Source organism: Propithecus coquereli, unplaced genomic scaffold (assembly GCF_000956105.1).
Source record: "Propithecus coquereli isolate 6110/MARCELLA unplaced genomic scaffold, Pcoq_1.0 Scaffold285, whole genome shotgun sequence".
Taxonomy (NCBI): Eukaryota; Metazoa; Chordata; class Mammalia; order Primates; family Indriidae; genus Propithecus; species Propithecus coquereli.
In genome coordinates this window covers 1,402,670-1,415,888 of record NW_012148452.1, presented here as the reverse complement: position 1 = coordinate 1,415,888, position 13,219 = coordinate 1,402,670, and the positions used below count along the sequence as shown (strand labels likewise).

The window sequence follows — 13,219 nt, the reverse complement described above, 5'->3', positions numbered from 1 at the left end:
GACTACACACCTAAGTCTTAACTATATACCAAAACTGGAAACATTTTTCTTCTAGCCCGAAAATTCAGTAGTCACTGTAACCAACTGAAATTAGTGTTTTGTGGCCTTAATAGTTTATACAGTTTAATATATTTGAAGGTGTGATGAAGTGGCTCCATCTTTCCATTTGTTTATACGGTCTGAAATTACAGTTCTGCACAGTGGACATGTTTTCTCTCTGTTAAACCATAAGGTAATGCACTCGTCACAAAATATATGCTGTAAGAGAATTAAGAACTAGATTTTATCCTTGATAAACATTTTAAATTCATGACATTGCAGGGAACGAAAGGAATTTTGGAGAGCACTAATCCTCTCATTTTATAAATAAGAAAATGGGAGAAAGTATGACACATTCAAGACAACAAAGAGTGGTGGTAGTACAGTCAGGAGAGGACTAGTGGCTTTACCACTATCTATCTATTTAACCATTTTTAACAAAATAGAAGCTATCCCTAGGTCATACCCTTTAGGTATGATAACAGCTGAATAAAGTCTTTGACTTACCAGTAACTACCATAAAGTAACATAATCCAATAACAAATGTTGGTATTATTCCAAAAGACTAGTATCCAATTATAAAAATAGCCTGTTTTCCAATCACTTTGGTATTCAATCTGTCAGTTGAATATTTTTTCCCCCTTCATACACTCCTCTTTATAAAAATCATCAGAACTTAAGGGACAAGATTTAGCCAGTCTACCAGACCCCTAATCATGAAAAATTAATATGTACCCTGAATGATGCCTTCTCTAAACATTGTAGGTTTTTATACTCTTAAAATAAACATAAATGTGACTTTTGCAAGTCACAGAGAAGTGTTGTATGTAGGTTGTTTAAAAATATAATTACCTGACAGATGAGAAGAATTGGCTTCTGAAATTCAGCTTGACATATTGAACAAATATCATCCACATCTGAACACTGTCTCTTGCTGGCAGCTACTCCATAACTCTATGAAGATAATAAGTTCTGTTCAGCTATAAATTTCTTTCCTGTTCCTCAAATACATCGGTGATGCTGTACTTCTCAAATCTCCCTGGAACCAGGCATTTGAAAACTTTCCCAAAGGATACAAACATTTCAAAGCTGAACCACATATGGACAACCACATCTTGACTAAACCAAGATGAAATCATTAAATATAATAATACATAATAGGATCTTGGAAGATTGTTAGATCCACTGGATTTCCAAAAGATGACAGTGCTTCAAATTCAATACAACTGGCTTAAGAGACAAGCAATCTAAAATACAGGACTGCCAAATTGAGCCCACTTACCTATGGAAATGGTTCGTAAAGGCAATTCAGAGGTTGGCTGGCTGAATGTAACTCAGATGGAACGCTTGCTTTAAAAATAGATCTCTAGGCTAGGTGTGGTAGCTCATGCCTGTAATCCCAGCACTTTGGGAGGCCAAGGTGAGAGGATCACTTGAGCCCAGGAGTTTGAGACCAACCTGAGCAACATAGTGAGACCCATCTCTACAAAAAATTTTTAGAAATTAGCCAGGTGTGGTGGCATGCTCCTGCAGTCCAAGCTACTGGGGAGCCTGAGGTAAGAGAAGCACTTGAGCCCAGTTCAAGGCTGCAGTGAGCTATGATTGTTCCACTGCACTCTAGCCTGGGCAATAGAGCAAGACCCTGTTTCTAAAAAATAAATAGATTTCTGTGTTCCATACTGGATATTGATTCAGTGGGTCCAGACATACTGCGATGTGACGTAGGAATCTGTATTTTTTAAAAGGTTTCCAAATGAATTCAATATGAGGAAGACTTGGAGACCAGTGAACAATGTTCTGCCACTAAATCTAAAAATAATTTTAATTATTGTCTCTAATAATAAAACATTAGAGCATTCAGTACTAAGAAAGAATGACGAAATTTTACAAAGAAACTGCAATAATGTCAGATGGTAGAATAACTGTCAAAACTAAGCAAAAATGGAATTCTTTGAACTTCCTTTTCTTCTAATGTCCTAAAAAAATTTCTGATCTGTTTAAGATCTTAACTTCCTCACCAAATTCAGTGGAACTCAGTCATTAACTAGACATGAGAGTTAAGAACCCTCAGTGAAATTTGGAAGAATCAAACTGTTACAAATGAGAACAGCTGTCTATAGAAATTATAGGAAAAAGAGATACAAGAACATCCAGCTTCAGTCATGACTTATCTCAACATATGTGAAGTTATGATGTAAACTTCTTATACTGAATGTCTAGGGATAAAAAAATTAAACTAAAACTCAAAGGATAAAAATACTAAAAATTAAGAGTTTTTGAGACTAGTGATATTAAAGATTCCAAAAACAAGTCAGGATACTGTTAGATGATCTTGCTGCCATTTCCTTCAGTAAAGTGTCACTTAGCAGAGTACACTGCAGATATTTATGCTGACAAGCTTTTAAAACATCACTTCGTTTTGCAGACTCCCTCCAGGTGAAGACTTATCCTGATGTTGACTGCCATTTCCCTGGTAAAGTTAAAGAACATGTAGGTACATGTTCAGGATATCTCAGGGAAACTCAGGAATAAATCAGAGAGTTGATAACTGATCGTCTCTATACTTCTTTTGTCTCAGAGAAAGAATATCAGGGTATTTTATTGAGTGTCCTTCAGCACAAATCTTACTAGATCAATTATAGTAAAATGGTTGACATTCACATAATCATCAATTGAATTAACCTGGACAAAACTGAACTCTCAATTTTACTGTATCTTGTCTAAAGAAAGAAGTCTGCATAGGATGCAGCAAAACTTGTTTCTACTTTGCTAACTCTTCAAGGTGCCTGGCCAGTTAGTCTGGTCTACTTTATGACATAATCCATTTATGTAGGTATGTATATATGTATGTATGTATGTATCAATGACAGTCTTGCACTTCTTGCCTGGGCTAGAGTGCAGCGGTATCACCGTAGCTCACTGCAACCTCAAACTCCTGGGCTCAAGCAATCCTCCTGCCTCAGTCTCCCAAGTAGCTGAGACTATAGGTGCACAGCATGACCCCTGGATGATTTTTCTTTCTTTTTCTTTTTTTTTTTTTTTGAGACAGAGTCTCACTCTGTTGCCTGGGCTAGAGTGCCGTGGCGTCAGCCTAGCTCACAGCAACCTCAAACTCCTGGGCTCAAGCGATCCTCCTGCCTCAGCCTCGTGAGTAGCTGGGACTACAGGCATGTGCCACCATGCCCGGCTAATTTTTTTTTTTAATATATATATATATCTTTAGTTGTCCAGCTAAATTTTTCTATTTTTTAGTAGAGACAGGCTCTTGCTCTTGCTCAGGCTGGTCTCCAACTCCTGAGCTCAAACGATCCATCTGCCTCAGCCTCTCAGAGTGCTAGGATTACAGGCATGAGCCACCGCACCCAGCTGATTTTTCTATTTTTAGTAGAGATGGGAGTCTCCCTCTTGCTCAGGCTAGTCTTGAACTCCTCAGTTCAAGCGATCATCCTGCCTCGGCCTTCCAGAGTGCTAGGATTATAGGCACGCGCAACCGCGCCTGGCTTGTTTTTCTAATTTTAGTAGAGACAAGGTCTCGCTGTTGCTCAGGCTAGTATCAAACTCCTGAGCTCAAGCAATCCTCCGGCCTTCCAGAGTGCTAGGATTACAGGCGTGAGCCACCGTGCCTGGCCACAACAAGATTTTTAAGGAAGTATTTATAAACCTTTAAAAACAAGTGATTTCAAGGGGCAAGAGACACATTAAAAAACATATGCATTGCAACGAGTATAGCAGGTGGCTGTCAATGTGCAATATAAGAAACTGATTATAGAGATACACCTCCTAAACCATTATTGCCCCAAGTGCCGAAGTACTAGAAAATAATCTCAAAGTAAAAGGAAAGGATCATCTCATTATGAAATCCATACTTGTAAAACTGCTAAACTAAAAAAATTTTATAATTAGGTAAAAGTATTTTTCCTTAACTGATAAAAAGTACTTACTGGTCGTGTAAAAAATACTCGTAAAACCTGTCTGAAAGTTCTCAGATGTCCAAAAAAGTCCAAAAGCTGGAAGAGAAAATGAGAGAATTTATTAATTCAAAGAGTACTATTTGCTAAACCCAAAAATCAAAGCTGAAATCCCATAAAATCAAATTCTCATATTAACTTAATGCTCAGTATATATTACAACTAATCATTTCATTCTAAATATATTTAAAGTCTAATTGCTGGATATTTTACTCCATTTATAGACTTGAGCCAACTCTTACCAAGCTGAAGTACATTTAAATATCTAGAGTAACAATTTGATCAAAACAAATATAAACTATGTCAAGGAGAAAGCAATTTTATATGGTTCATATGATCTTAACATTTAGATTGTAAAGTTCTATACAGTGATTATTGAGTTGAGGGGAGCCTATACGCCACTAGTTTAAGAATTACGTGTATGACAAATGTCACTGTTGAGGATAAGTATGTTCTATTCCACTTGTTTTTTCCCCCTTACATAATCCAGGGTATGTGGAGGTCCACTCCCCTTCGCACTGTAAAAACTAAGAACCACTGGATTAAGATAAAGATACATATTTCCATTTCTAAATAGATACAGAACTGCCATCACCTCAAACTACTGATGTGAAGATAAACTATAAAACAGTTAAAGACAAAAGTAATTAGGTAAAATCAGTAATCATTATATGAATCATTACACAATGACAAGACTTACAATGTTACCTACTTTTAGTATGAGGTAGAGTAAAGCCAGCAATATCCCAAGACTCCATCTAGTTATGTTACCAAACTCCCCATAGCTTATGAGGTAACGAAACCAAACTGGTATAGGAACAAAAGTTCGGTAATACTGACATAATTCTTCTAAAAGCATATACCAGTAACCCTAGAAAAAGAAGGAAAAAACAAATAGAGCTACCCAAACTACTTAGAACACAGCACAAATACTAAATACGGGACTGAGAATATCGTGAGTATATGACACAATAATACAAATAACTATAAAATTAATCTTTATAGTTGTTATGATCATGACTGACAACCTCAACCTGGTTCTCACATATTCCAGTCACTGGATGATTTGCTTTCAAAGAATCACCAAAGAATGACAGTATAAATATCTGATGTATACTACAAGCAAAACATATGTTTTTGCTGATTATAAAAAACATACAAGATTACTTTTACCGAGTATTTTTTACACGACCAGGTTTTTATTGAGTATGGGAAGCCACTCAATGTATATAGTCAATTAATAATGCCCTGGAGAACAGAAGTACAAACCGAAATAATATTTTCCCGTATATGATGTGGGAGCTGATTTTTTTTTTTTTTATGAGACAGAGTCTCACTGTTGCCCGGGCTAGAGTGCCATGGCATCAGCCTAGCTCACAGCAACCTCAAACTCCTGGGCTCAAGCGATCCTCCTGCCTCAGCCTCCCAAGTAGCTGGGACTACAGGCATGCGCCACCATGCCCAGCTAATTTTTTCTATATATGTATTTTTAGTTGTCCAGATCATTTCTTTCTATTTTTAGTAGAGACGGGGTCTTGCTCTTGCTCAGGCTGGTCTCGAACTCCTGAGCTTGAACGATCCGGCCGCCTCGGCCTCCCACAGTGCTAGGATTACAGGCGTGAGCCACTGCGCCCAGCCTTGATTTTTTGATTATTCTAATTTTATCTGAATAGGTTAATATTTAGGTTCAAGTCCTTGAGCAAATGGTTGCCAGGCTGAGAAATATAGATAATTAAAATTAGGTTATTTAGCAAACTGAAAAATTACAAAAGGAAGAGTCATTTAAACAAAGATTAAATAGCATTAATGTGGTTTGTTAACATCATTCCAATAAAGCGTAAGTTAGTTTCTTACCTTGGATTTAAAAGGCATGATGAAAGAAGGCACCAATAAAATAAGGCATTTTAAGCCCATGAAGAGGAATTTCAGAATGAAGTCTGTAATTCCAACAATCCAAAGTACTTCCCAGAAGTTCAAATAGTCCAAAGTAGGACTTAAAAAAATTAAGCTACCAAGAGAAAAACATCAAAATTTACCAGATTAACATACAAAAGTAAAGTATTGATAAGAGTATTTAATTTGCTACAGATATTTTACTTTGATATGTAAAAAATATGAGTTTGGCAAGACGATGTCAGAGTTCACATAAATGGACTGGAAGATCAATTTGCTTATTTTAAAGAGACTTTTTAAATGTTTAAATTTAAAATGTTTCATTCATAAAATAAAGAAAAAGTGTTCACAGCTTGTCATGGTTGACACCTTTCTAGTCTGTAAACTGAAAAACCCATTAATACCACACATCTGCCTTTCTCTCCTCAACCAACTCCAATTCGGATTCAGTCATCTTCTCCTTTCCACTGAATTGCTTTTGTTAAGATCACCAATTCCCTCTGTACTGCTAAATTTCAAAGTGACTTCTCTTTTTCAATCTTCCCTCCGTGCATTATTTTCTTTCTAGACTTCTAACAACACCACACTTCTTCTAGTTGTTCTCATATGTCACTGATGGTTTCTTCTTAAGTTTCCTTTGCTGCTCCTCCACGACCTGTGGTCACTCCAGTACTGGGCCCTCTTCTTTATTTATATTTCTTTCCCTGTAGTTTTGTCCAGTCCTGTGGTTTTTAAATATCAACCATATGCTGAGGATACCAAAATTTATAGCCCTAGCCTCATCTGAGCTCATGTCACATATCTAGAACCACTTTCTTAACAATTCTACTTGGTCTCTCAAACTCAACATGTTCAAACAAAATTATCGATCCTCCCCTCAAAATCAGTTCCTTTCCCAGTCTTTCCCAGCCCAATAAAATGGCAGCAGCATCCAGCCAGTAGTTAAGACTAAAAATCCAAAGGTCATTCTTGCTTCTTCCCACCTATCCACCCAATCCAATCGACCTGAGTGGTACTGGCTCCACCTCCAATCCATATCTCAGATTTGTCCATATCTCTAACTCCACTGAAACCAATACTTCTAATTATCTGATAAAAGCTGAAAATTCAGAACAATCCTGCCTGACGTGGCAACTTATCAACTATTGACCTTTAGTGAGTGTTCTCCTTCTAAAAACACATTAAAAAAGACCAATAACAACTTAATGGTACTTAATATATGGATTACATAAAAACTTAGGTATCAAAAATTAAATATTGAGCATCTGCTACGTGCCAAAGTACTGAGAATACAGCTGTGAATAAGTCATTTAAAGCTCTGAATCATAAAAGGAGAACAGTAACAACTGAACTCAAATATATTTCATGAAGATATATGCAAAGTGCCATGGAATATATGATTACATAAAAAACGTAATTGTGTATTTGGACCTCTAATTACCTGTAATAAAGTGACTGAGAACGAAAGGTATAATATAAAAGAACAGAAGATCCTGATAAGAATACCAGTAACCAAGCACACTGAATCTTTGAGGACCTTTCCTGGAAAATAAACAATTTTATAATGTTACTTTGATTCTGCCAGAATTTTAAATGTTGAACTGTTTTACTTTAATGACTAATTTATTAACTTAGAACATTTTTCTAGATTAATCTTAATAAAATACAGAATATCTGTTAAATTGTCAATCACACTCAGTTTTAGTCAACAATACTTGTATTAAAGAAAATTTTAAAATACAAGTTTCTTCACTGTACAAAAAACATTACCTATGTTTCAAAGCCAAATCTTCTACAAGCTGAAATAAAGGACCCAGCCAAAGCAAACTTTACCTCTGCAGCTCCCTTTTTTGTGCCTCCCCCACAAAACAGAGTTTTAAAAATGCATTTAATCAAGGTTTATAATATTTTAAATTCTCAGATAACAAGTATTTTATAAGGTAATTTGTTTTTAATCTCACTTCTAAAGTCAAATTTTAAATTACTAGTTTAATTCAAAGTTTTACTAATTTTAAACTATGAATTAAGTTTTTATAGTTTGATACATTCTACTATAAATTTCCAGGTCAGAATGCGTGATCCTTTACACAGATTAGCCCTTTAATGTTGCTTTATGGTGAAAATTTATAAACTCATCTTGTTTGTCCAAATGATTTATATGACTAGGATTCTTGTAATTTATGTTATGGAAAAACTCCTTAGCTTAATTTTAAGAGAAATCTAAACAGTTTAACACTCTTTTTATTCAATGATACATTTTTAGTTATTTTATTTTGTTCGTATTTGCTTTCCCTCGCCACAATCATTAGTTATTTTAAATCTTATAGTGCAACAACTAAAGTTTTAATGATTATATAATATTACTTAGTATGGTCAAATTAACTCATAAAACATGAAGACACTTGCCAAATCAGATCAAATAGATTCTAAACCTTTTAATCCTTCTGTCTACATTTCCTTTATCAGGAACCAAATATACAAAGAAAATAAAGTGAAGCAATTCAGCATTAGGACAGATAATTTATTATGGGTCATTTAGATACCAAATTTAATATATCATGAATGTTACAATATATCCTATTATTTCCTATTTCTCTCAAAATTATTTCTCTAAAATTCTATAGAGAGAAACAGTTAATAATTTTTTAGTTGCTTGTTATACTTACTCTTAGAAAAACCTGATTTACAATGCTTTTGTTTGCATACATAAAAGTTGTTAGCAGCCCAATTCCAAGAGAAATTCCTGTTAGAAAATAAGTTCCAGTTAATTGAAAGAAAAAAAAAATCAAAAAGGATGACATAAGCTAACAATGACACGAATTAAAATGAAACATACAATTTTAAAAGCTAACAGAAAATAAGTAACTGAAACGCATAGATTACCAATAAAGAAATAAAATTAACTGATTCAGCAATTAAACAAGTCAATGTTTTATTATGCCCTACCTGTTATATGCTGCATAACAAGTTTGACACCCAGAATCAAAATATATGGAAGACTTTTTTGCAACCACTTGAAGAGATAGCGGAATTCTGAGAAGGAGCTACTACCATGTTCTCCAGACTCGGTGGCAGTATCATCAGGCTGCCTTCCTTCACTATGGGAGTGACTCCGTAAGCGACTATGTACACATCCATGGGTACAGCTATGGACACCTGACCTTATATTTCTGGAGCTTGGATTTTCAGCACATTCTTTGGGTGTAGGGTTTATCTGGATATGAACATCTCCAGAATGAAGACAAGAACCTTCTCCTGTCAATCTTGTATGGATACACTGGGAGGCTGAGGCATCCTCACTGCCTCTGGGTCCTGGGGGACTGTGCAGCTGGCTACGATTGCCTTGCATGGCTCTTAAATGCTTTTTCTCTGATCCAGATTTCTTTGCTTCAGGGTTCTGTCTCCTAAAAAAAAAAAAAAAAAAATCAAAGAACAGAAAATATTCTAAGTGAACAGTTAAAATACAGGCAGTACATATTGCCCAAGAGGTGTCCTTTTTCACTAAAGGAGTGGCAGATAATCACTGCAGATGGATTTGCAGGTTATCACTTATTACTAGACTCCTCCCTTCTCCCTTAAGGCCAAGGCTCCGCTGCCCTATTCAAATTGTCTTTTAGGGAACATCTGCTACCAAAAAGAGTTGAGTTTCAGATGCCTCCAGTTCTCTAATGGCAGATGGTATTCAGCAAAATAGTAAGAAATAAGGGTGCCCGGCAGATATTAATGAGTTCTAATACTCATACTGGATACTTTGGTACATTTACTTTGCCCAATTGGAGCAGTTTCATCTCTGATGTACATTCTACATCAAAGAAGTTTCATAAAGAAAAAGTGAGTCGGTATTTTTTAATGCTTAGAAATGCTAGGAAGAAAAAACATTACATCTTAATGCCTTAAGTATCATTAGAGATAATAAACATGTCGCCCGCGTGACCTACAAATTTAGTTTTATGCTGAAACAGCTTTCCCAAAGCTCATAAGGTTCCCGTTAATTAATGGTGCTACCAAGAATATTACCTCCCCATCCAAAAGAATGTTACCTAAATACCTTTTTAAAATAGGGATGCTGGGAGCAGTCACCATGTAATTGCTAGGTAACTCAAGAGTCTGAATAAAGGATAGTTACACAGTCTGCCCAGTAAAATGCCACCGTCGGTGCCGAGTGTATTGCGGGGGGAGGGAGGTGTCAGGAACGAGGACGCTGGCAGGGAAGGATCCCTAAGTGATCCAGCGTGGAGTCGGAATCCCAGCTGACGAAACGCAGAGCCTATCCCAAATTGCCGTGCTTTTTCCGTTTCTCTAGGAGGCGGCTCGAGTTAACGTCAGAGCATGTTCTATGTCATTCTATTTCACTCTTAGGATTGATTACTGTTGCATTTACTGTGTGTGGCGGCTTGGGCTTTACTGCTTTTCACTAAAGGCTTTCACCCGGCTCCGACGTCACGGGTGCTATTTATTTCCTCGAACCTCTGAAGAGCGACTTTGAACAAGGCAGTTTCAGCGTCTTTTCTGTAAGTAAAAACACAGAACCCTCCCACTCTCCTTCATGCACAGATCAGAAAGGAGAAAAATAAGTGAACACAAACAACTCTTCCGGAATCCCCGAGGGCAGAGTTCTCCACCCACGTCCGAGCCTCGAGTGCCTCAGTTCTTCTCCCCGCAGCCCCTTCGCCGCGGCCCCTCGCCGCCGCCGCCCCCTCCGCCCGCCTCCCCCAGGCCTGACCTCTCATGACCAGGAGCGGACGGAGGCCTCGGCGGCGACAGCAGAAACAGCAGCACACGCCGGCTCGAGCCCTTCAGTCGAGATCTTCACCCGCAATCCCCGCGACCAGCAACTCCGGCCCGGCGGCTGCGGGGGCGGCAGCGCGCGCGCTCCCCCGACGTCCTCAAGCGCGCGCCCCGCCCGGCGCCGCGTCGTAGCCCCGCACCCCGCCGAGGGGAGGGCGGGCGGCTGCCGGTGTGCGCGCTACGGAAGGAGTGGGCTGCGCCTCGGCACAGGCTGCAGGCGTGGCGCTGAACAATAGGTCGCCGTTCCTATTGCGTATTTATGTGTAGTCCGCCACGCGCCTCCGAGATCCTGGGCGTTTTGACGTTAAAAATGTGGCTCCGGAACCTGCCCTCGGAGAAGGGGCTGAAGTCGGGACTGTCTTAGCCCCGGTCCCCGGTTCGTCCCTCGGGGTCCTCCCGTCCCGGGGCTTCTCGTCTCCCGAGACCGGAGCTGCTGGAGCCGCGTGGGCAGGAGCTGGGTGGGGCGAGAGCGTTGGGGTTTCCGGGTTCGGGTTTCACGAGCTTAACTCTTGACCCGATTGGGGCTGGGTGGTGAAGTTTTCACTGAGCTGGGTTTTCGTTGTAATCGTGAAGTTGCGCTGTGGGGACTAGGCCCTGCCGAAACCTGACGTCAGAAGTGAAGAGAAGTGCGGAAGAGTTTGCGTGCGGGTGGAGGTAGAAGTTAGATTTGAAAAACCCTGTCCTGTGTGGGTATCCGGGACTCTACTGTCCTCGCAGTAATTCTTCTGTTAATCTAAAATTGTTCTAAAATTAAAAGGTGATTAAGGAAAAACAAAACGAAAAAAACCCTGCTTTTTTTGATCCACGGTCTAAATATATTTCAAATGATACAAAATGTATTCTATGCATGTCACCACAACCACCGGTAGCGTTTCCATTATGAACGGCAAGCTGCTTTCTACCTTTTGTTTTTATTGCTTTGTATTTAATAGAGATGGACGTCAAGTAAATGTCTTTCGATAATTCTTGAAATTAAATATTCCATGCAATGTGAACTGAACTAACCTGGGAGAGGGGTTCAGTCTTCCTCAGAGAAGATAAATTTGCATATATACGCAGACATCATGAGTTGAATGTCTAGTGAAAAAGTTGTATTTTGTCTTTTTATTGATGACTACCTGGTTTAAAACTATTAACAGCTACCTTGCCTAAATTAGTTTGCCTAAATTAGTGTGCCTTTTGAGATACCTTAACAATGAAATTGTTTGCACCTTATTTTCTCCTGTATCAGAATACTGTACACTGAATCCAGTGTTGAACCTCACTTCCATTTTGAGGCTGTACTTAAACAGATTAGTTCTATTACCAGATCGCTTCCCTTGGGTGGAAAGGCTTAAAAAAAAATCCAATATGAGTATTAGATCAGCTTTTCACTGTTGATAAAGACATTTGCTTGGGGGGTGGGGTACGGTACACTTAAGTATCTGTGCGCTTGACTAAGACTTCCTGACAAATTAGGTCAGTAAGGCTGAGGGCCAGGCTCTGGACTGGCTGCAGTGAATTTTCCAAGGAGACTTATTTGTATATATTCTACCATTCCTACTATGACATGAATATTTTTATTTTAAACTTTAAAATGTATGAAAATTTAGGAAACAAAAAAAAGAACCTGGGAAAATTCAGCTGCAGCCACAATGGAGCCACCAGTATGTTTTGGGACGTTTGTAAATTTAGTATGCCTAATGTTTAAATTCTCTTTAACATATTCATAACACTGAAAGTGCATATTGAAAGTTTATTAGTGCACTTGAAACTGCATTTCACTCAAATAATTTGACTAAAACATATTCGAAGAAGTAAAGAGCACTGAGTTGATGAAAATATTTGACTCCGTGACAGACTATTATCCGATAAATTTTCTTTCCACTGGCGTCTGAAATGTTGGAAATAGACTTTTTAATTTTAATTGATTAATTCAAAAAGCATTTGCCAAGTTCTTACTGAATGTCAAGAATAGTACTAGATGATGGAGAGATGGTCATAAAAAAGACAGAGCTCCCATCTCACAGTGAAGGAAGTGATTAGACAAGTCTGCAAACAATTACAGTATACTGGGGTAAACGTTGTAATTGAACGTTGTGTGAGATACAGTGGAAGCAAGAGGTAGGAACATTTAACTGTTGTCAGGCAAGAAATGTTGTATTAAATTTGTGCCATTTAGGCCGGGTGCGGTGGCTCACGCCTGTAATCCTAGCACTTTGGGAGGCCGAGGCGGGCGGATTGTTTGAGCTCAGGAGTTCGAGACCAGCCTGAGCAAGAGCGAGACCCCGTCTCTACTAAAAATAGAAAGAAATTAATCGGACAACTAAAAATACATAGAAAAAATCAGCCGGGCATGGTGGCGCATGCCTGTAGTCCCAGCTACTCAGGAGGCTGAGGCAGAAGGATCGCTTGAGCCCAGGAGTTTGATTGCTGTGAGCTAGGATGACGCCACGGCACTCTAGCCCAGGCAACACAGACTCTGTCTCAAAAATAAATAAATAAATAAATAAATAAATAAATAAATTTGTGCCATTTAAGATGAAACCTGA

The 13,219-nt window shown here is 38.4% G+C and overlaps 1 protein-coding gene across 2 annotated transcripts; it reads right to left on the bottom strand.

Moving 5' to 3' along the window:
- Positions 1-9: 9 nt before the first annotated feature.
- RNFT1 (ring finger protein, transmembrane 1) lies at positions 10-10,790 on the bottom strand. Of its 2 annotated transcripts, none has more exons than XM_012648419.1 (9): positions 10,624-10,790; positions 8,847-9,304; positions 8,567-8,643; positions 7,342-7,442; positions 5,862-6,015; positions 4,720-4,878; positions 3,981-4,046; positions 892-993; positions 10-217 (listed from the first exon to the last, which is right to left on the bottom strand). In XM_012648419.1, the coding sequence occupies exons 2-9, from the start codon at positions 9,247-9,249 to the stop codon at positions 107-109; spliced, it is 1,173 nt and encodes a 390-aa protein (XP_012503873.1). In that variant the 5' UTR covers positions 9,250-9,304; positions 10,624-10,790; the 3' UTR covers positions 10-106. The 2 variants fall into 2 exon arrangements, with proteins under 2 accessions (XP_012503873.1, XP_012503872.1); XM_012648418.1 differs by having other exon boundaries at positions 12-258.
- Positions 10,791-13,219: the final 2,429 nt, after the last annotated feature.